Genomic DNA, 24,069 nt, shown 5'->3' with positions numbered 1-24,069 from the left:
GAGTGAGCACTGTGTGATCAGGTGCGCTGCCGTTCTCAGGCGCTGGTGTTCTCAGCGCCGCCCGTCAAAATAAAAGTCCGGAGCGCCGTCAAAATAAAAGTCCCGCTTCGACCACATCGGCCAATCAGAAAAACGTATCGGCCTTGGCGATATATCGGTCGACCACTAGTAAAAAGGATAACTATAATGTATGGCGGAATAGCACTTGGGAGCACTTCGATTCGGCGCAGTAATATCATCACTCCTGAAAAATCCTCTCCCCCTCTCCCTCTCACTTCTGTCATTAGAACCAACGTGACTTTTTACTGCGCAGAGTCGAAGTGCTCCCAAGTGCTATTCCGCCATACATTATAGTTATCCTTTTTACCCGCTTAGAAAAGCGCCACGTTTTATTTTGTGTCACCATACTTGGTCGTGTAACTACTCGTGTAACTGTATTTAAATAGGGAAAACGTGGAGGTGTTTGGTCGCTTCTAACTTCATCTCTGTTTGGATCCTAATGAATGAACTGGGCTAAGCTAAGTGCTATCAAAGTGTCGCCGCACGCCAGAGCGATTGAGTGCACGCACTGAGATGAGAGAGGTATGTATCAACTCGTCTTAGTTAAAGGTACAATATGCAAGAATTTTGCATAAAAATATCCCATAATCTCAAGGCCAGTGTTATATATTTTGTTAAGTTGATTACTTACAATATCCCAAATGTTTCCAACTATTTTTAAATCATGAGAAAATTGCGCTTTTAACCAAGGAAACGGGGCGTTAAGAGCAGGGGGGAGCTGGGAGTCGCCAGTCAATTGCGTCATATCCGCGTTACCCTCGGTTTCCGCTCGTACTGCGTGGAGTCCTGGACAAATGCGGAAGTTGTAGTTGTAGCGTCTATCAAGCAACAAACGTTAGCTTGTTTTGTGCAGTCGTTATGGAACACAATTATTCTTTACCGATTGCAGCTGGTTCTGTCGACAAAGCATGCTTAATTTTATATTTTCCAAATGTAGCATTCGGTAATAGTTATGTTTATGTAAGGGAAGTATATATTGCTTTAGATTTGTGTTTAGTTTATTGACATTGTTTATCACGTCTGGTGTTTATGGCCATGTAAATAAATATAGCATGTGTTATACATAAAGATTAATCAGTATTTTGGCAAATGATGTGGGTATGTTCGAATGTACTTTTACAACAATTGTTTAGAACACGTGAAACTGCGCCGCGTTATCAACAATGAATTCGACATACAGTAACATCTATGAGAACCAATTTAGTATTAAACCTTACTTTTCTTGCGGTTAATTCATTTTAATGAAATAAAAGTGTGATGAGGTTCAAGAGTTAGGAAGGAAGAGGACAGGGGTCGGCGTGACTGGAGGCGTTTCTCAATGTCAAGGAAGGATCCTAGGAAGCCAGAATTTCGAGGATGCTATGTCATCGACATCCGTCGAAGGACTGTTCCAATGTCGAGGATCCTCGGAATTTCCACCAAGGACTGAGTCCTTCGTTCGAAAAATATCCCATATACAGGAAAGGATGCATATGTGTAGCCTTCGCGCTCTCAAATCACCCACAATCCTATGCGCGCAGCTTTGCTATCTTGTTCAAAAAATTCAAAATGTTGGACGTTAACGGAGTCGGAGTGTTAACGGGTCAATATGCTTTCAAATGTAAATATATTTACGTTACCAAACATTTGTTTTAAAAAATAATTACATCCATTATGTTATGGGTCAAATTGGCCCGCACTGTTTAAACACACTTGACAGTCAAATAATCAATATGATTAAAAAGGAGTTTATTGATTTAAAAACGATTATATTGCCTGAGTGAACAGAACTGCGTCCATAGCAACGCTGTTTTTCATTTTCACTGACGTAATGACGCACACTTGCTAGCCTGTTCCATTTATGTGTTCTCCGAATGCTAAAGAGGAGCCTCACCTAGCCTCTGAAGGAAGTGACTTGGAAGGACCAGTCCTGCCAAGGAAGTATCCTTGACATTGAGAAACACCTTGGGACTCGTACTTTATTAAAATAAAGCAAAACAAACAAAAGTCGTGCACAACGCGCATTCACCGTGGCAACCGCGACGGCACAAAACAGTTCAAAAATGAGAGCTCGGATCCACCGGTTTTCTTTCTCTGCGTCCAATTTTCTCTTCAGTCTCTCTCTCGTTCCAGCGCGCGGCTTAAAAGCGGTCTCTCCACGCCGATCACAGCAATAAGACACAGGTGTTCGTCATTTGCACTTGACCTACTTGCTCGTCTCTTCTCTCTCCCATTACAGACCGCGCTGAACCACGCCCCCCTCGCCACAAAAAGCATGTCATTATAAAAAAAGAACTTAGCCTCATCCATGAACATGATTTTTCGATTCCCGTCTGACTGATTTACATCCACGGTGGAGTTTAAAACGACAGTTCCCATCATTCCACGCTCCTTCATATCGTCATCAAGCTACGCCGTTGTTGTTGTTTGGAATGTAGCGCCCTCTAGAGGCAAAAAATTGCATATTGTAGCTTTAAGGGAATAACATAGTTTAATATGAAAAAACGGTGGAGTGTTCCTTTAAGCACTTCTCAGAAATTGCTTACTGCACCTTTAAATGAGTTTGGAGAGGAACTATCTGTATATTTCAACATGATATTAATTTGATTATAAAACATTTACCACACATTTGATTTATCATAGTGTGTCATTTAAAAAATAAAATAAAATGTTCCATATACAAACTTTTCAAACATGTGGGAAGATTTCAGGACAATTAAATAATTCAGAAAAGTTAAATTATCCAAAACTGCAAGACCAGAAATTCCTTAGAAAGTACCAAAGTATAAAAGTGGAAGCAGATTATAATAATATAAAAAAAGATTTCACAGGCTGACATTTGAGAACTGGACCTGTTTCCAGTCAAGGTTCATAACAACCCAATCTAATGGATGGAGAGATAGAGGACAACATCATATAGCTTTTGGTTCGGATCACCTGAGATACACACAAATAACACATTTTGTTAACCTCATAAGCTAAAAAAAAAAAAAAGAAAAAAAAAAGATTATTCCCTCATTAACAAATTAAACAATTTCAGTAAGAAAATGTCTGTGGTGTAGATGAATTATCACTCACAGTCACCAGCGACAAACTGCCCTACGGCGGACGATCCTCCTCCACTGTTCTCCACGAAGGTTACCTCGGAAACGATGATGTTGTCCTCCAGCACGGAGCCGCAGCTCATGCACACGGCATCACCCCGTGCCTGGTCCACATCAATGTCCGTCCCTCCACAATTCTTACACCTCCTCATGGTCACGACCAATCAGCTCACACAATATGAGGAATGATCTCTAAATGCATATTAAAAAAAGATATAAAAAAGATATGAGTGAATCTTAGAGCCACATATGAGCTGTCAGTGGCAGACTTTAGTCTGAACTAAGACTACAGCTGTGGGTCATTCAAAGTGCCACAGTCTGATTGACCATTCACTAAGACTACTAACTAATAATTGTTGCATTCAGTATTGGTCTTGATATTATGGCAATACAGTTTCTAAAGACCAAAAAAGACAATTTGCCAATTTCATAGAAAATACATTTTTTATAATACATTTATTAATAATTATTGACATTTTAGTAAAAAAACAATCATTTGCTTTGGCCTCAGTACAGTGACATTATAAAAGCCATTTATTTAATTTTGGAAACAACATCTCTATATTACACTTAAGATTTTTTTATATCTTAAAATATACAGTTGCCATTATATATTAGGCTACTGAAGTGATTACCATATGTAGGGGTCCTTGGCATAAAAAAGTTTTAAAACACCTGCTTTATATAATATGCAGTGTCACTTTTGGCTTGACTGGTCTAAACAACAAACTGAATTCTCATTTTTAAAGTGGCGCAGCAGCGCCGCTGTGAGGGCGCCAAGTGAACTGCGCCTCCAACAAGCCCACGTTGCAGCAGACATCCCCGGTATAGATTTAAACGCCCAGAATCCATGTCAAACAGATCGGATCCTAAATGAACACGATTCTTGAGGAGTCAAGGGGAGTGACTCTCTTCTAATCAATTGTTATGCAAGCAGCACCGTTGCAACGTGGCAATCTGCTTAAAGGTTACTTTACAAGCAAATCTGGAATTCCCCAAAACCTTTCGAATAACCGTAACAATCTGTGCAGATGTCGGCTGATTAATTATTTAGATTGAAAAGAAGACGTACCTCGAGCAGCTGAAAGATAACGAATCGCAGGCTTCACCTGTCTGATCCAGAGAGACCGTTAAAGGCCCTTCAGTTCCTGTCTGTCGGCGTGACAACTGTGTGTTCTTGGTCTTCAGTCGTTTTACAAACTGTATCACTGAGTTATTGACCAAAAGATGCGATGTGTTCCTCTACATGACAAACCGGCAAATTGAGACTCCACTATCCTAAAAACACAGTAAGCCACATGTTTCCAGTCAGCGTGCGATGCGGCTCATACCATTATAAGAGTGCGGGGGGGTGTCATAACTGCTCGCGTCCATTGTAACCTACAGTGAGAGACAACGGCGCCGTATTAAAACACTGTTGTTCTTTTTTAATGATTTAATAATAAAAACAATGTTAAATCAAAAAAGTATACGATTTAGAAGATTGGATAGCTTGGTGACTAATGGATGGTTTTCCCTGTCCGAAACGCTCTTATTAAACTGACGTAACATGTAAACGTAGCGTGCAAGTTTGTTGTGTTCAATAGAATTCATAAAAAACTATCCATCATGTGCAGAGTATAACACTAAAGATGCAGAATTAATAGAATCAAATAGACTAGACTATTTACAAATGTGCATAAATATACAGTGGCTTGCGAAAGTATTCAAAAACCTTCATTTTCACCTTTTATGTTGTTGCCTTATTTAAACTACTTTAAATTACTTTTTTTTTTTTCATATTAATCTTCTACACTCCATACACTATAATGACAAAGCAAACAACAGATTTGTGATAGCTTTGCTAATTTATATGTACATTTTTGTAAAAAAAAATTATAATTATATTGCATAAGTATTCATACCCTTTTCTGGGACACTTAAAATTCAGCTCAGGGGCATTCAGTACTATCGCTTGTAGATGCTACTACAGTTCGGGTGGAGTTAACCTGTGGCAAATTCAATTGAATGGGTATGATTTGGAAAGGCACACACACCTCCACATAAAGGGTCTAACAGCTGAAATTGTAAAACCAAGCCATGAGGTCAAAAGAACTGCCTGTAGAGCTCAGAGACAGGATTGTGTCAAGACAGATCTGGGGAAGACTACAAAAAACAACACATTCTGCTGTACTGAAGATTCACAAAAGCATGTAGCCTCCACAATTCTTAATGGAAGAAGTTTGGAACAACCAGGACTCTTCCTACTGAGCAATCGATGGAGAAGGGCCTTGGTTAGAGTGATGACCAAGAAGCTGATGGTCACTCTGGTTTAGCTCCATGATCATATGTGTAGATAGGATAAATTTACAGAAGGAAAAAAATCACTGCAATGCCAATCTGGGCTTAATGGCAGAATGCAAGCCTCTCCTTGCAAAAAAAGCACCTGAAGGACTCTTTCTGACTGTGAGAAACAATATTCTCTGGTCTGATGAACCTCAGTTCCAAGCATCATGTGGAGGAAACTAGGCACTGCTCATCACCTGCACAATACCATCCCAGTAAAGTATGATGATAGCAGCATCATGCTGTGGGGGTGTTTTCAAGGACTGGGGGACTCATCAGGGAAGGAAAGCTCAACGCAACAAAATGAGTTAGCCTTAATAAAAGTCTAGTCCAGAGCATTCAGAACCTCAGACTGGGCAGAAGGTTCACCTTCCAACAGGACAATGACCCTATAAGCACACAGCTAATACAATGCAAGAGTGGCTTATGGACAACTCTGTGAATGTCTTTTAGTGGCCCAGAGCCTGGGCTTGAACCCAATCGAACATCTCCAGAGACACCTAATAATGTCTGTCTACCGACGGTCCCTATTCAACCTGAAAGAGCTTGAGAGGACCTGAGGAGAAGAATGGCAGAAAATCACCAAATACAAATGTGCAAAGCTTGTCACATCTAAAAGAATTGAGGCTGCAGAGGTGCTTAGTTCAACCAAAAATGAAAATCCTGCATCATTTACTCACCCTTATGTTGTTCTAAACCTTTTTTCTGTTGAACACAAAAGAAGATATTTTAAAGAATGTTGGTAACCAGACAGTTGATGGCACCCATTTACTTCCATAGTATATATTTTTTTCCTACTATGGAAGTCAATGGGTGCCGTCAACTGTCTGGTTACCAACATTCTTTAAAAAATCTTATTTTTTACTTCAACAGGAGAAAGAAACTCATACAGATGATAACAAAAATACTTTTTAAGAATACTTCTACAATAAACTTATTTCAGGTTTTCCTTTTTAATACATTTGCAAAGTTGTAACATCTGTTTTTTATTTTTTATTATGGTGTATGGAGTGTGTAGTATGGATGTGGAAAAAAAAGTAATTTAAAGTAGTTTAACATGGCAGCAACATAACAAAATGTGACTTTTGGAACTTTGTATTAGGCTTATATCACTTGTAACAGTGTAACTTTCTGATGTTCGGATGTAACTATTTTGGTAAATTGCAGATGTATTTCTCATTTGTAATTTGCTTTGGATAAAAGTGTCTATTAAGTGAATAAATGCTAAATGAATGCAAATGAACAATTATGCATTACTCTGTGTTTTAGAGATGTCTTTAATCTGAAATGTTGGAGTCTCAGAGGAATGTCAGTCAAGTCTGAGTCTTCATTATCCTTACAAAATACCAATACAATTTTATTTAAACAAAAGCCTCTGACAAGCTTGCCATTGTGACTACTCAAAAACATTCTTACAAGACTCAGGAGGATTCTCGAATGAAATAGAATTTATTTTGTGAAAGGATTTTACAGACGAAATAAAAGTAGATGCTCAACAAGCTCCATCTCAGAGTTCTTTGGCGTAGGCCCCGTCCTCCGTCCGGATCGGATCTGAAAGTTAGCTTGTAGGTCCTGCCTGATGATAGAGGCAGGGGCGGAGTCCCTGACGAGTGGACGGGAGCCATTCTGGTGGTGGTGGGGAGGATGGGGGAAATCTTTGCTATGACACCTGCAGGCAACAAAATGGGATGGTAAGATCAGTCTTTTATATTTGATGTCAAGCTGTGATTGGTAGCGTGGAATTATGAATTCATTACGTGGCAGTGAAGTCTTTCTGGTAGAACTTTCGCTTACGCTTTCATTTAGATCTATTCAACCCTGCATCTTTTCAGGTTCATAGATTTGAATGATATACTCCATCCTACACTGACTACAAACACATTTCCTATCATGCATGAAGGGTAATGCCTTTGAAAGAGCTCGGGGCAATCAGAGTATGTATGGGGCGAAGCGAGCAATAGAATCTGTCTGCAGCCTGCAAGACTCCAAGTTACGCCCCTTCAAGTCACTTGCCCCTTCACCTCAAGTTGCTCACTGTTTTTTTCCACTTGAAGCAAGGTACATCAAAGTACCACGAGAGCATCGGTGTATCACATCAAATTACAGCGAGAGCGATTAGAGAACAGTTCTGTATGCTTCTGAATCGCTCTTATCAATTATTTGGCCCACCTCAACTAGACTGTAGAGCAAGCATTAATATATCCTTTTGGATTTGGGCTTTATAAAAAAAAACATCTTTTCATGTCATATTGTATGCCTGATTTGCTGATGATTAATTTTTGACATAACACTAATGAACAGCTAAATGCACCGCTGTCAAACACACCTTTTGATACTTTTGAGACAAATTGACTACAAGCACACTCATCACAAAATCTTTTAATTGAAGAGCAACACAATGAGGGTTTATGCAAAACCAGTCTATATGTATGGCACTAATATTGTCAATAGAAAATCAGATCGTGCCTCCAGCCGCATAAAAACCGCAAAAATCAAAATCAGAGTATAATTCTTGTGGTTTTCCTCTTTGTCCACATCCCCAGTATCGGAATGCAACAGGAGATTAGATACGGAGTTCTGTAGGTCCTTCTATGCTCCTCTGAAAAGGAGTTCCAGTTTACCACACCTGATGACAAAAGATGATAAAGGGTCATGTGTAAAACATGTTCAGATTTTTCTTTTTATAAATAATTTTCTGGTAGCAGTGTTTCCTCAGTATTCATTTTAGTAGTGGTGTGCCACCACAGCAAGACAAATTAAAAAACAAAGCCTCACTTTGCATGTCGGAATGTTTGAACCCAGACCACTAGGTTTTTGGAAGTTTAAGTCCATTTACTAAAAAAAAATTATATATAAATAAACCTATAGCCTATGTTACATGATCATATATTCTGGCACATAAACAGCATAGAAACAGAAAATAATTAGACCAACATTTACTTGCATCAAGCAACTGTGTTGGTATTTTTATAATTAGTATTAATTATAGTTATTAGTAATATAATTGTTGCATTTAATTTATTGCCACACTTTAATATGTGAATCATATTATCAGAAAACTGAATATTTAACGTTGTCAGGGTTTTATTTGTGCTTAATGGATAAAACAACAGGGCTGCACACTCAGTTGCTCATAAACATGGCTGCTATAAATTTGACCTGCCACAAGATGGCGCTGTTTTCGACACTCTTGATGCTTCAAATCTTTTCCCAAAACATTCAGGGGAAAGCCTCAGTGCTTCATGAGGCTTCATTTGCCCATCCCTAGTGCTTCCTTCAGAAAGGATTCCTCTCTCACTGGCCTGATAGCCAGGGTACGAATTGCAGAATTCTTGTAGCACCACAAGGATGAAGATCATCAAAGTTTACTCTATTCTTCTCACAGTTCACCGGCCACTTTCTTGCATGTATTTCGGGAGAAACTGATGACTCACATGATTCTCTGAACTGCGGCGCAAAGAAACAATATTCACTCGCCATCATCATGAAGATTCCACAGTCAATGCCAAATTGTTAAGGGAGCCCCTGTTTAAAATAAATAAAAAATAAATATGTTTAATAAACAGCAAAGTACAAAAGCTTAAAGATTTAGAGATTTGCGTTTGTGTGAAAGGGTCTTGCTTGGTGGTTAATAGGGAGTTCAAGTTGTAAATGTAAAACGAGAAATAGTTCAAGTATAACCCAAGTTGTGACAAACCAATTATTAATAAAAAAAGTGATATGCAGACAAATGTCCTTTGCAAATGATATTTTACCTCAACATCCAGAATTCTGTCAATGGTCAGAGACAATGTGCTGTGCAACAGACCTGATCAAAACAAAAATGGCATCAGTAACTTCTAGAAGTACTGGAGCACACACAGAAAAGTTCTGTTGAGGAACACATTGTTTTTGAGCTACAGAACATCTTAGTCTGAGGAACACGACTGGCAAACAGCAGTAGATCAAACCGTTTGAGCAAGTCTGAGGAACACGACTTCCAGCAAACATCTTCCTTTAGAAACCTTAAGATGTTTTGATAAAGCCTTGTCCCCTGACTGAATATTAGGAATCCTGGAACAGAACCATCTCTTTTAAGTGGCTTAAAAACCAACAGGGAAAATAGTCCTAGACATGATTCAACAAGTCTTCACCATTACGCCTCCGATAAAGTCAATTGGAGCCAGGATTACAAAAGACTAAAAAGAAAGGAGGACCTACAACTTAAATGTGGTAGCTTTTTTCAGTATGAATCCTTCTTTCCAGGAGTGTGATTTTGCAATAAATACTAAAGATTCACAAGCGCCCTGGGGTCCATAGGGGGGAAATCAGGGCATCTTTCTTTTGGGGGTCCAACTTAAACAAGAAAGAAAATATTACAAAAACTTTTATTTTATTCAATTTAGTTAATGTATTAACTAACATGAACTAACAATGAGCAATACATTTGTTACTGTATTTAATAATCTTTGTTACTGTTAGTTAATAAAAAAAACAGCTGTTCATTGTTTGCTCTTGTAAGGAAGTGACATTTGAATGTTGTACGACCGTAAAGTGTTTTTATATTGTTGTGTGTTGTTTTAATAGATTATCAACTCCAGAAACAATACCAAAATATGTTGCTACTGTATGAGAATGACTTATACACTTCAATTTAAACGGTTATCTCGGGAAAATATTATTACCGTTATCACTATACGCGTTATCGTGCGGTTCTGTGTTATTTGTACAACTTCAAGTTTAAGTTAACGCCCCCTTTATGTTACGCCCCTCTCTAGACAGATTCTATACAGAGAGCCTAAGTCCCGCCCCTTCCGGTCGACCACCATGGGACCTTATTTCGGAAAAATATTGTATGGTAGCAGAGAATGTCCGTAGACGGGCTCTGATGGTAGTCAATGGCGAGAGACAACAAATATTTTGATCTCGTTTGAATTGTACCCTGATTTACACATATGATGTTTGTCAATTTAAAAGATACATTTTAAATTCAAGAAAGTCGCAGCTTGATGTAAAACTGCTGAGGTAGCCTATAAGACTGTGAAAATACGTAATTACAAAGACTACAAACCCAGAAGGCGCACATGCGACGTCATACCTTTTCTCTCAATGAATGAAGCTAACTTTACTGAAGCTAACGTCTGTCATTTTTTCTATAGTCTTACATTATAATCGTAACGTAACGCCGTCATGCCTGAGTGTTTTGAGCCAGAATACACACATACGAGCAACGGATCTTGTGACGTACATAGTGCGAGACAAGAGATGTAGTTCATTGAGCGATTTTCACATAAAACTAAACGTTACTCTTCTGTTTTATGACAAACTGTGACTTTCTTGACTTTCATAATTACCTTTTAAATTGACAAACATCATATGTGTAGTTCAGGGCACAGTTCAGAGGGAATAAAAAGATAAGTTATCTCTCGCCATTGACTTCTATACATATTTTTTCCGAAATAAGGTCCCATGAGCCGGAAGCGGAGGGGCGGGACTCTCTATTGAAAAAAAAAAACAGTGTGCAATTTGAAGTGGGTGTAACTTGAAATTACGTAATTTGAAGGAGCGTAACTTGAAGTCTTGCAGGATGCAGACAGATTCTGTTGACCTATTCTGCAGGCTGCTGCCAGGTGTACATAAGTTGGAAGCTTTGTAACTTGCAGGGGGATGGAAGCTTACCTGCAAAGGGAATTTGATATATGCTATACTTTGCTTGAGCTTCTAACTATGGCTTGAGATATCACGTAAACCGTAAAGTGGAATAAAGCTTAATGAATACATTTTTATTTCTGACGTACATGTGATCAACTCTACACTGAACTGCCTCGTTATTTAAACCATGTTCCTGACTTCCCTGCGACGATGCTTTGGCTACTTTTGTGCTTCGCGGATGCTCTTGTTGTAGGTAAGACTTACATTTAATGAATAGAAATCGCAGGGCGTTATAATAAACAAGTACAATAACTTTAGAAAAAAACTTTTAGATACTCGTGCTTTGTGGGTGAAATAGCGCCACAGCCACAATAGTTTTACTCCATGAATATTTAAATATATTGTGTCTTCTCACTCTTTGTTTTCATAGTTTTAAACGTAATAATTTATAAAAATAAAAAAGTATATTTTAAGTATACTTTATCTAGGAAGTATACTAGAAGTATACTTCTTCAATTCAATACTACTTGGGACTAAATTGGCCCACTTTTTTAATACAAGTATACTTTTAAGTATACTTTAAGTGAAACCGTAGTAAACTTTGAGTAGGCCTACACAACTAGTTTACAACTTAAATTTTTAGTTTCTACTCAACTATACTAAAGGCAAGTTTTTGGCAAGTTTACTAAACTATACTAAAAGTGAACTTATAGGTATACTGATAGTCAAATAGATAGTCAAATACTTGTAGCACAGTTTATAAAAGTACACTTTGAAGTTACTCTCAGTAAACTACTAGTTTAGTAGTTTTATATTGCAAATATACTTGTAAGTTTTCTTTAAGGGAACATAACATCATACTTATAGTGTTGTGGAAATTTTTTATCTTTTCTTTGTATTTTATTTTCAATGATTTAACAAAAGAATGCCATGCGTTCTTTTGTTGTATTTTGAGTTTTGTGATGTTGATACAGCTGCAGGGTGTGTGTGGGGGACTTCAGAGGTGAGAGGATTCCGGTGCTGGGGAGGGGTCAAGGGGGGTCCCTTTTGTTCCTTGTGTTTGGGGTGGGTGACAGGCGATAGCTTTGAAAAGAACACTATAAAGAAGCTGGCCAACCTCTGCTCTGAGTCTCACTCCGCCTGCAGCTGGACTGTGGATGGACTGGGAACATTCTTGCAAGAATAAATATCTTTTATGGACAATTTGAATCCTGATGTCTCTTATGCCTGATGCTGTTTTGTTAGTTATTGTTTTTTGCCTCAACATATAGTTTACTATTTATGTATTATTTTTGCACTTTAAGTATACTATTATGTTTCTATTAAGGTATTATTTTTTTATTCTTGAAATATACCTTTAACTGTACTTAAACTGCATTTTAAAAACATTTTATACTAGCTTCATGTTCCTTTATATCAACACTTTAATGTGGGGAAGTTTAATACACAAATAAAAAAGCAACATTAAAAAAAAACAAAAAACTGAGAAAGTCGTATTTTTGTCAGAGATTACCTCCGGATCGGATTCAGAACGATGATCAAAACATAGATCGAGTCCAACACCCCCAAACCTTCACAATTATTAACCCTTTCTGGGTCTACATTTCATTCATTAACGTTATATGCTGTTTAATGTTTGAGGATAGCGTTATTTTACATTTGCATAAGCAATCTTCTATCACTTGTTTCTGCTTCTTCACCTGTGTTTTGATCTGGAGATTTTGGCTGGGAAAGACTGAGTAAAGATTCCTATGTACACTTCCAGTGGACTAGCCTACACAATTCAGATACTCAGAATTAGGAACATATCTCTTTCTTTATATCTTTTCAAACAATGTAAGTCTATGAGACAGTATGTAAAACTGAAAAAAGGATTTAATAGGCTACTCATTTTAAAGGGTAACTCTCGCCAAAATTGAACCTAGGCTCTTTTTGTTAATCTAGAGTCAAACTTTCGTGTAAAAGCATAATTAGAATGGAAATGCCACTTTTAAGATTGACCGTATTTTGTTTTAGGTCAAAATGCCTTTTGAATGGGAGTGCATGCCACTTCTAGGATAGCATCAAAATCGCTTTTTTTTAAAACACTAAGAAGGCTCGACACAACATAAAACTGTGCTCGAAGTCTCACCAGGGGCTCTACACATGAACTTGAGCATTGACTAGATTGTTTGTGTACACAAAGTTTACTAAAAAGAAAGGTTTTGTACGACTTACTTTATCAGTTAGTGTTTCCGGTGGCTGGAATTTTGTCAGTCATAAGTAGTCGATCTCCGAATGCAACGTAATGAACTGACTCCATATGAGGAAATGTCATGAACTTGTAATTTCAATGAAAAGTATGATTACTTAGATAAATTATCCGTGAATTTATATGGAAACAAGCTTTAGGAGCTTTCCATCTTTACTCTCCTCATGTTACGTTGCATTCGGAGATCCATTCTAATTATGCTTTTACACGAAAGTTTGACTCGGGTAGATTAACAAAAAGAGCCTAGGTTCAATTTTGGTGAGAGTTACCCTTTAAAGAGTAAACACAACTACAAGCCAAGCATACTTGGAATCTAGATCAAAAGATAATTATAGGCCAAATATACTTAGACTTTTCTGTCAGTATAAGTCAAGTATACTTAAAGTGCAATTTTAAGTATATTTCTGAGAACTGAAAGTATACTTTCTTATTTTTTAGTTTAAAGAAGTATAATAATAGCACACTTCTTTTTTTCAAACTCCTTTTTCATAAGGGCACACAAGGCCACGGAAGTGTTTTTGCACTAAATTTGTTTTTTTGATGCTAAGATGTAAATTGTTAAGACTGCACATTCCTTCCAAATTGTAAGGAAGTCTTGATTTCTCTGATAATGACTCCTTTAATCTAAATCTTTGGATTACCCAGCAGTGTTTATTCAAACAACTTATTCTTCTTGCTGCCTCTTTCCAGCCTCATTTGAAGTGATCGTCACTGATAAGCATCTGCTGGCAATCCGTGGTGGTTCAGCTGTACTGGGCTGTGAGTTCACACCTGATCCTGACCTCTCCAACTTGGTGGTTACCTGGCAACGATCGGAGGACTCACAGGTTGCCCACAGTTTCTATTATCAACAGGACCAATTGGGCAGACAGAGTCCAGATTTCCACAATCGGACGTCATTATTTATTTCAGAGCTTCATAAAGGAAATGCCTCTCTTAGAATTGCAGAAGTTAGACCGAAGGATGCAGGCCTGTACCTGTGCATAGTGAGCAATGCAAAGGGAACAGGAAAAGCCTTGATGAAAGTGACCTATGGAGGTATGATTAATATTGGAGTGAATGTGTTGTACAATCTCCTGTACAATTTCCAGAATCTCCCAACTTTTGTTGAATTTTGTTGATCATATTAGTTTTCTCTACAGAAATGAGAGCTAAACAGTCTTTTTTTTTATGGTTTTGGAAAAGTTATTCCAGTGATTAATGTAAGTTTTGGAACTGAGAACTGGTTCCTATTCAGAATCAGTTCCATTGTAAAAAAAACAAAAATTATATATATATATATATATATATATATACTGCTCAAAAAAATAAAGGGAACACTTAAACAACACAATGTAACTCCAAGTCAATCACACTTCTGTGAAATCAAACTGTCCACTTAGGAAGCAACACTGATTGACAATCAATCTCACATCCTGTTGTGCAAATGGAATAGACAATAGGTGGAAGTTATAGGCAATTAGCAAGACACCCCCAATAAAGGAGTGGTTCTGCAGGTGGTGACCACAGACCACTTCTCAGTTCCTATGCTTTCTGGCTGATGTTTTGGTCACTTTTGAATGCTGGCGGTGCTTTCACTCTAGTGGTAGCATGAGACGGAGTCTACAACCCACACAAGTGGCTCAGGTAGTGCAGCTCATCCAGAATGGCACATCAATGCGAGCTGTGGCAAGAAGGTTTGCTGTGTCTGTCAGCGTAGTGTCCAGAGCATGGAGGCACTACCAGGAGACAGGCCAGTACATCAGGAGACGTGGAGGAGGCCGTAGGAGGGCAACAACCCAGCAGCAGGACCGCTACTTCCGCGGAAGTATTCAAAAGTGCCAGCATTCAAAAGTGACCAAAACATCAGCCAGAAAGCATAGGAACTGAGAAGTGGTCTGTGGTCACCACCTGCAGAACCACTCCTTTATTGGGGGTGTCTTGCTAATTGCCTATAACTTCCACCTATTGTCTATTCCATTTGCACAACAGGATGTGAAATTGATTGTCAATCAGTGTTGCTTCCTAAGTGGACCGTTTGATTTCACAGAAGTGTGATTGACCTGGAGTTACATTGTGTTGTTTAAGTGTTCCCTTTATTTTTTTGAGCAATGTATATATATAGAATCAGTTCCATTGTAAAAAAAACAAAAATTATATATATATATATATACTGCTCAAAAAAATAAAGGGAACACTTAAACAACACAATGTAACTCCAAGTCAATCACACTTCTGTGAAATCAAACTGTCCACTTAGGAAGCAACACTGATTGACAATCAAATATATATATAGCCAACCGAATGACGTTTCATTGCGTTAACTGTTCCTGCATATGCATTTTTCCATCTATGTGGACGGATCACCGTACAAAAATGCTCATTGATTCCTGTACTTTTCTTTAACACTGCTACTGAATTTAAAGTATTTACTGAATTTACTGACCTCCAATTCTAGTGTAGTCTAATTGACTAATTGAAATTTGTGATTCAAAAGCGTACAGCTCAGCTTTTATGAATTGGTTCATTTTCATTTGATACAGAGTAAACAAACAAATTAGCTATTCATCTTCCTGTTTAATTTTATCTTGAAGTTTATTTTTGTTTGAGGATTAGGTATCCTGAGAATTGAGAATATGTCAGCAGTGGTTTTGCTGTGTTTTGCCGTATCATGTTTTAGGTTTTCCATGGTCATGAAAAGCCTTGAAATATAAAAAGTGTGATTTCCAGTGAACAGTGTCCTCGTTATGCTTTGCTGTAAAATAAATTACATAAGCTAGAAATTACTTTAGTGATTAAAACAATCAATATTCTTTTTACATTTTACTTAAGTATATTTCAATACAACACAGCTGATTATGTGTTTCTTTCTCAGCTCTTTACTCTGAGCCCAGGTTAAGCATCCATGTAAACTCCTCTACATTGACAGTGCAGTTTGAGACGGAGGGATTCCCCAAACCTGAGGTGATCTGGCTGGACGAACATGGCCAGAACCTCAACTATCACCTGGAGCTCCACGGCCAGACAGAAGATGGGCTTTATTTAGTTAAGAGCAGCTATGAGGCCCAGAAGCCGGCGGTTAATGTCACATTTACACTAAAGAACCACCTCCTGAACCAGAACCTTCAGAGACCCGTGTTCCTCAGCTATGGTATGACTTTCTGTGTGCAAAGTGTGTGTGAGGAGGTGGCGGTTAGAGGAATGTTATCCGTTACTCTATGCATTTAAGGCATGTTTGACTTGTCTCAAGTCAAGTGATGTGTTGACATAATTTTCATGCTATTTAACAACACAGAACTCCTTTGTCTACATTAGGTTGGATCTACACCACAAATAAATACGGAAATAGTAGAACAGTGATTCAATTGATTCATCTACAGACTTGACTTTTCCGGTTATAAAACTGATGTAAGACCATTGGAATTGCATAGCTGATAAAAACTTGATTAATGAGAAAGGTGTGTAAAACGGTTTGAGGCATAGAGGTGATTGCGCATATTCGCCCACTTTTGCCTAATGTTGAAGAACCAAAAGCAAACTACATTTATCTAAGTATTATGTAATTTAAAGAGGCTTGGATGTTGGTAAATAAGCTGAATTAAGCTGTTGTGCTGTTTACTGAGATTATTTTTGGCTGCACCCCTTATTCATAACCCAGAAAGTAATTAACAGCTATTTAAATGTATTTAAACTGAGAATGATTCAGTGTTTTTTGTGGACAAAAAATGGTTTGTCAAGACTAAGATCAGACTTACTGTAATTGTATAAGCTGTTCATGGATCAGCACACACAGGGTTTGGAAACACTAATTATAGCAGTGGGTTTTCCCTAAAATATCATTAAAATCTTTCAACAGAAGCATTGTGTCTTACATGTAATCATGGAAGCCATTTTGGGGCATTTTATTGGCAAACACTTAGCCTGGAAATCCAGACCTAAATCTAAAAGATTAATGGTCTGGCGTCGACTAGCTCGAGGGGCGGCACCAAGCATGCATTTGAAAATCTCACTGCACGTAATTGGATAACACTACGACCAATCACAACAATAAACCCCATACGCTCTTAGCTACCAGCGGAGCTAACTGGTAGATTATACTCTTACCGTATCCGGTCGGCAAAACAGCAAAAACGCTCAGATCGAGGGGCATATTTAATGAGCATCATTACTCGACACCAGAGTAACTCGCTGAGCAAATTTAACTTGTGCTCTCGCGAGAACTCTGGATTACCTGGGTAGCAAACACTATGATTTTGTCTCAATTTCCTTTATTATAAGACTGTAATCTCTAACTTTATACATGAGTGGCCTGGTTTTCCCTTGTCAAATATTTGTGCAGAAGGCAAGGCAAGGCACATCACTCACATTGGCTGTGCACTTGTAATGACACATCAAGGATATTAAGAGGCTTAAAGCAGGTTTAAACATTGCCCCATTGAAGTCAACAGGATGCAAATTTTAAAAAGAGGATAACACGGTGTAGGCAACACCGATTTTTGTCGTTGTTCTCTGTATTGACAGCACTCCAAATGTACAAAAAAATGAGCTCAATGTTAAAATTGACCGGAGTTCTCCTTTAACTAGTGGACAGAACACAGCAGATGGCATTTTAAACAAACAAAACAAAAAAATCACCTGTAAATTCAGTGTGTCACTTTGTGATTACAGAATGCGAACAATATCATTTAGTTCATTCACAAATATACTAGCATAAATGGTTTTGGTTAGTTGTCTTGTCATCTGAATGACTAATTGTACACCTCCAATATATCCATATATTGAATTTCAGGGTTTGAAAGCTTTTTGAAGGCTTTTTATTATTAATCTTAAATGCTTTTTTTATATTGTGAGATATGTATAATATCCATCTCAATCTGGATTTAACAGTACATTTGACACGTTCTGAAGCACTTACCACATTAAGCAAAGTTTCTTTTTCTGTTTCAGATAAGGACACAACTGCAAATCAAGGCACCATCGCTCTTGTCCTGTCCGTGGTTTGCGTTTTTCTGATCATTGCTATAATTTGGTTTGTGCGTAGACGAAACAAGCGGGGACCTTCAGCTGTGAACCATGTCAATTAATGATTCCTGTTGAAGCTGCGCCTAATGCTTTGCCTGCATGTTTCGACTTGTTGCATTGCTGTGCTCATACATCTCTGGCCATGATAAACACAAGCAGAGCAAATGTCTGTTCAGTGTACATACAAAATTAAATTCTTCAGTTAACGTCAGTTTTACGCAAGAATGCTTGAATGCTTTACAATTTACACACATGCCAACACAATAGAGACTGTTAAGCCCTTTTCACACAGAGATTCTGGAAAATACACGGACAATGTGTCCCAGGATTTGTCCTGTGTTGTGCCGAATTTTGACCCCCTGCCAAATTATTACCCCCCTCGTTGAAGTCAGTTCCTGATTGCCTAATCCTAACCGCTCCCCCACAACTAATCCTAAACCTACCATACTAGGGGGTTAATAATTTGGCAGGGGTCGAAACTCGGCACAACACCTGTATCAATCCCGGGACATGTTTGCGTTCACACAGAAGGCACTCTAGCAATTTTGAATTTTGAGGGATTTTACTGGCCGAAAGTCATTTCTTTATATTCACTGCTTATTTATTTTTATGTTGTGTATTTGTTTTTGTGCTAAATCTGTCATATGAAATTTAACAACAGGGAATTTACTCACTCTGAATTTTCAATTAAATATTTAATATTTTAACTACTGCAGTAATCATGATTCTGTACGGCATGAATAGACAATACCTTTACATAAGTAATACACAAAAATTCGGCATATCTTGAAGTTTGTACAGGATACTTAGAGCAGTAATGCAGATATGGAGCATTTACCTTGTGTAACTAGAAAGAGCTGGCTCAGACAGTCATGTTCATACCATCCATTAGTTACCCAAGCCAAACATCATTACACACAATCTAACCGTTGCACTCTGTCCTAATGCCTTTCAATAATAAGCATCTAGATTCCTTAGAAACCCAGTGTTTACTGTGTCATCTGTCCACCTTTTAAGGGATTTTTTTCTGGTGTTGTCATTGTTGACACAGCACTCTCTGTAATCTATAGACTTCTGTGTAACTAGCAATAAATAGGGAGGATACTGCCATGATGACAGCATAGGCAACAGCCTTGATGAAGTTTTACGCAAGTAGACTGCATAATCATGGACCATAAATAATATTTGTGGTTTTAAGGGTTTATGAGGATGATAACATTGCTAAAATTCCCACAAGTCCACATAGCTTTTCTGCAATTTTATTTTCATTAAATATGTGTTGCTTAGCAGATGGAAATATCTTTCCAGGCAGCTCAATGGAAACCAATATGGAAAGCTGATGAGGTTCAAAGGTAGGGTTTTATTGTTTTTGTAAATCGTAAAAGCATCACTACAGCAAAAAGAATGACGCTTATTATTGACAGAGAAATTATTGCTGCCATCTTCCAGCTTCTACCTCCAGCCTCATTTGAAACTGAAAGAAAAAAAAAACAGGAAAGTGACGATCAATAATGCAAACAGAATTCTGCTGTAAAGCAGCTCTAAAAAGACAAGTGTCATTGTTCAGCTGAAGTCAGTTCAGTGTTGATCCAGTTCAGTTCAATAACTGCAAAGTTCATAAATTATGAAAATTGTTCAATTCCTCACTGGAGAAAACAGTGATGTCATCATTTAGCTCAGTTCAGTTTGTATCTGATAGTGTCAATGCAATCAAATCAATAATATTACTGGATATAAAGCATCAATTCTACCTCAAACCATAATTAATTAATTCATTAATTATTAAGATTATTATTTAGAGGATTTAGCACCAAATTGAAATCAAGCTTCAGATAATACAAGTAATACTTGAAGAAAAAAATCCAAAGACAAATATATATAATGTGATACATTTAATAAATGTTGTTTATTCAGTCCAAAAAGAAAATGTAATGTCCTCAGACCTGAGTTTCTTTTACTAAATGTGATCATGATATTTGCATTCAAATCAATGACACAAAGTAACTTGAACGACAGTTAGCCTACTGATCAAACTAGGTTTTCAAACCGAACTAGTTAGTTGACTGTAACATAATCATCTCGAGTAACCTGATGCTGATAGCTGCTTTTTTCCCACACTATTTTTTAGAAGAATTCACAACAACCCAGTTTCTGTTCTGATTTTTTTTTCTCAGTGCATTGAGCAAGTAAAACTTGTGTTAAAACACTATGGGCTTATCAATGTTTCCATTTCTTCTTTGTCTTGGTTGACAGGAAAAACTTGGTTTAAAGAAAAGACATTGAGTTAATTACCTCCTTTATAAGTTTATTATCTGATGTCAACCGTTCCTAGCAAAACTGGTTTAAAAATATACTGTTTCATTCTTTTATTATGAGGTGATGTGAGAAGTGTTATTCTTATTAAAATAAACATGACCTCATGCACACTGAACATGTGCCTGCAGAATTGGAATGAATTCACAAAGCCTCTCACATGTCATATTGATTCAATGTCACTTTCACAGAGACTGTGAACATCTTATCTTATACAGCCTATACGTTAATTATGGATAAATCATGGCTATTATGGCTATTATACTCCCATTTTCATGGTGAATAGGTCTGAATTTTAATATCACAATTAAAATAATTATATAATATAATAATATATAATATATAGAATAACTTCACTAACCCCAGTGAATACCTTCTGACATGCATTTAGTTCAGAGTGAAAGAGGGTCTTTACCATAGCTGAGGAACACGGGTCTCTGAAGGTTCTGGTTCAGGAGGTGGTTCTTTAGTGTAAATGTGACATTAACCGCCGGCTTCTGGGCCTCATAGCTGCTCTTAACTAAATAAAGCCCATCTTCTGTCTGGTCGTGGAGCTCCAGGTAATAGTTGAGGTTCTGGCCATCTTCGTCCAGCCAGATCACCTCAGGTTTGGGGAATCCCTCTGTCTCAAACTGCACTGTCACAGTTGTGGAGTTCACATGGATGTTAAACCTAGGTTCAGAGTAAAGGGCTGAGAAACAGAGAGAGTGAGTTTAGTATCCTCAGGAAGCAAAGATACACCAACAGTAACTTTTAGTCATTTTAAAAACCTCCTAAAGAATGTCCTTTTCTCCATAACTCTGTACTTAATAAGCTGTCTTATATGTTTTACTGTTACAGGCATTTGACTACACAAATCTACACATATTCAAATAGGCTACAGATAATTGTATATACTGCGTATCATTTAACATACTGAAATCACCATTGAAGTTCAAAACGTTCTTTTCTTTTCCAAGCTTTAATAACAAGGCATAAAAAATCATTTCTGTTTATTGTAAGTACAGCATACCCCCGTAGTCCAGCTCTATCTGAGCTTTTCCCGTCCCTTTAGCATTGCTCACTAGGCACAGGTACTGACCCACATCCTTAGGTCCAACTGAATTTATTCTAAGGGTGGCATTTCCTTTACCAAGCTCTGAGATAAACAACGATGTCCGATTATGGTATTCTGGACTCTGGCGGTCCAGTTGGTCCTGTTGATAATAGAAGCTGTGGACAACACGTGAGTCCCGTTGCCAGTAGGGTGACCACCTGCTATTAAGCCCAAGGGGGGACAAGGGGTATGTTTCTGAGGGACAATGTGGGACATTGCCTGGCACGGCGGTGCCCCACTGGCAGACTCACTGATAGTGGTTTACCCATTTCTAGCACATACCACCTTGCATAGTATTAATAATGCCCTATTCTCCTAAACGTGTAATTTTTGATGTATGCTCATGAATAGGCCAACCAATGTGTATTTTTTTTTCTAAATAAAGACTCATAATTTTTTTAACATTCAATGAATTGACAGATGTACTTCCACTTAAGATTTACTATTTAATTTTATTTATTTTTCATTACAATTTATTTACTTTAAATAAATTAATAAATTATAATATAAATTTATAGGATTAACAGGAATTGTAGTTGCTCAACACCACAGGAACAGTTAAAAAAAAGTATTTAAAAAAAAAAATACGATTGACCTCGTATTCCCCTCCCTCCATGTCCGATTGAGAAGGACGTTTTGCAAAGGTCACAAAAAGCCCTCTCGGTATCCCCCTCAACACCTTTCAGCCACAAATATTAATTTCCCCATTCTTGTTTCTTGTACTCACACCTTCTCTTTTTAATTGATGATGGCGTTGCCTCTCAGACAGTCTCTTCCTCGAATTTTTCCAATTGGAAAGCGCGCATCTAAAAGTTCCTTCCTTCCCAGTGTGTCTGGTATGCGCGTGCGTGCGCTGTCATGACAACAACGAAAAAGTTGACAACAACCTAGTCAGCAGTTCAACTGAGGGGTTTGTGTGGCAACAATAGCGTGCTGAAATGCCAAGTAATGTTCGTTTGTCTGCTTGGGGCTCGAGTATATAGAGCGACCAACTTTTTTTTGAGCAAGCATAGATTATGCGTGACACGGTCTCAATTTGCGTGACGCGTGAATTGGGCTTCAAACGCTGTGCGCGCACGCGCTACGCGGGACGGGTGGTCACCCTAGTTGCCAGGTAAGCACCAGGCTGGACAGGTCAGGATCTGGTGTAAACTCACAGCCCAGTACAGCTGGATGACCCCGGATCGCCACCAAAAACCTGTCAGGAACATTCACCCTAAAAGAGGCTAAAAGAATGTGTTCTGACTTTAAGTTTAATGCAAGATTTGTTCTTATTTACAAAAACTAAAACTAAAGATTTTGTAGCTTGTATTCAGGGTTGAATCACTATCATGACCACCAGTAGCCTAAATTAAATGATAAAAACAACAACAGCATGCCACGCCACTTAATGGGATCTCACTCAAGGGATTCACTTTAACAAAGTAGAAAACTTTTAACACAAAACTTTTAATATCTCGACATCAATAATCAGATGACAAAAATGTTATCTTTATAAGAGTGAAATGACTCTCGACTGTAGCCTAATGATTTACTTGTAAAATTAATGATTGTAAGGTTCATAATAATTATACGTTAAAACATTCGATTATAAATAAGCTTTTCTTACCAGCACCGATGATCCACGCGCAACATAAAAGAAACATCTTTGAGATGAGACCGAAAATTTTTTTTTTTTTTTTTTTTTTTTTTGCAATAGCCTACGTGTCACGATCGTAAAATTCGTTCCTGGTGTTATCAGAGGAAGCCTTGTTTCTTCAGACGCTACAAGTAACAAAACAAGAAAATCTGTCCAGTCCAGATCATGCAGGTATGGTGACTCCAACTTAGAAAGCATATTTATGTTCACATTAGTTTACATTGTACGTTTATTATTTTTAATAATGTAAAAATCAACATGAAATGGGCTTTTGTTAACAGTGCATATTTAGGACATTAACAACATAACTGTGTGTGTGTTCTGGTTAAACAATTCCACCAACAAGTTTAGTGTGGGCTAATCAAACTGCAATGTGATGGAAACAAACCATCGTAATTTATTAACGCAATACCCAGCAAACACAGAACGTTGACACAACGTAGCCAACCTTCTAACAACGTTTTAACAACATGGCCAAAAGGTTGCTATAACTACGTTGTGTAGTGAAGGTTGTTACAGCGTTGTCACAATGTTGACATTAAACCACCGTTCAGGGCCATTGCTTAAGGTTGTGCCAACGGTGTCTGGACAACCACTGGACTACATATGTACTCGTCACTGGCTGCCCTGAAGCGGGAAAATCAGCCTTTTAAATTCCAACCACCTGTTG

At 37.8% G+C, this 24,069-nt stretch overlaps 3 protein-coding genes across 5 annotated transcripts in view; 1 reads left to right on the top strand and 2 right to left on the bottom strand.

Moving 5' to 3' along the window:
- The window catches only part of brf1a (BRF1 general transcription factor IIIB subunit a), a 57,731-nt gene extending 53,238 nt beyond the window's left edge, over window positions 1–4,493 (bottom strand). The window contains exons 1-2 of the mRNA XM_084392270.1: window positions 4,216–4,493; window positions 3,118–3,335 (exon numbers count right to left, since the gene is read on the bottom strand). Coding sequence (XP_084248396.1) covers window positions 3,118–3,295 — 178 coding nt within the window. The 5' untranslated portion in view covers window positions 3,296–3,335; window positions 4,216–4,493. The remainder of the gene's footprint in view (window positions 1–3,117; window positions 3,336–4,215) is intronic.
- Window positions 4,494–10,999: 6,506 nt separating this feature from the next.
- Window positions 11,000–19,463, top strand: LOC311279556 (V-set domain-containing T-cell activation inhibitor 1-like). The gene is made up of 4 exons (XM_084391144.1): window positions 11,000–11,352; window positions 14,041–14,388; window positions 16,205–16,480; window positions 18,277–19,463. The coding sequence occupies exons 1-4, from the start codon at window positions 11,310–11,312 to the stop codon at window positions 18,411–18,413; spliced, it is 804 nt and encodes a 267-aa protein (XP_084247270.1). The 5' UTR covers window positions 11,000–11,309; the 3' UTR covers window positions 18,414–19,463.
- LOC311279557 (butyrophilin-like protein 9) lies at window positions 19,447–23,700 on the bottom strand. Of its 3 annotated transcripts, none has more exons than XM_084391147.1 (5): window positions 23,370–23,700; window positions 22,883–22,986; window positions 21,797–21,918; window positions 21,080–21,355; window positions 19,447–19,825 (listed from the first exon to the last, which is right to left on the bottom strand). In XM_084391147.1, exons 2-5 carry the CDS (start codon window positions 22,969–22,971, stop codon window positions 19,698–19,700), a joined length of 615 nt encoding a protein of 204 aa, XP_084247273.1. In that variant the 5' UTR covers window positions 22,972–22,986; window positions 23,370–23,700; the 3' UTR covers window positions 19,447–19,697. The 3 variants fall into 3 exon arrangements, with proteins under 3 accessions (XP_084247273.1, XP_084247271.1, XP_084247272.1); XM_084391145.1 differs by having other exon boundaries at window positions 21,677–21,918; window positions 23,370–23,578; XM_084391146.1 differs by having other exon boundaries at window positions 21,746–21,918; window positions 23,370–23,415.
- Window positions 23,701–24,069: the final 369 nt, after the last annotated feature.

Source organism: Rutilus rutilus (genome assembly GCF_951802725.1).
Source record: "Rutilus rutilus genome assembly, chromosome: 20".
Classification (NCBI taxonomy): Eukaryota; Metazoa; Chordata; class Actinopteri; order Cypriniformes; family Leuciscidae; genus Rutilus; species Rutilus rutilus.
This window is presented reverse-complemented; position numbering and strand designations above follow the sequence as displayed.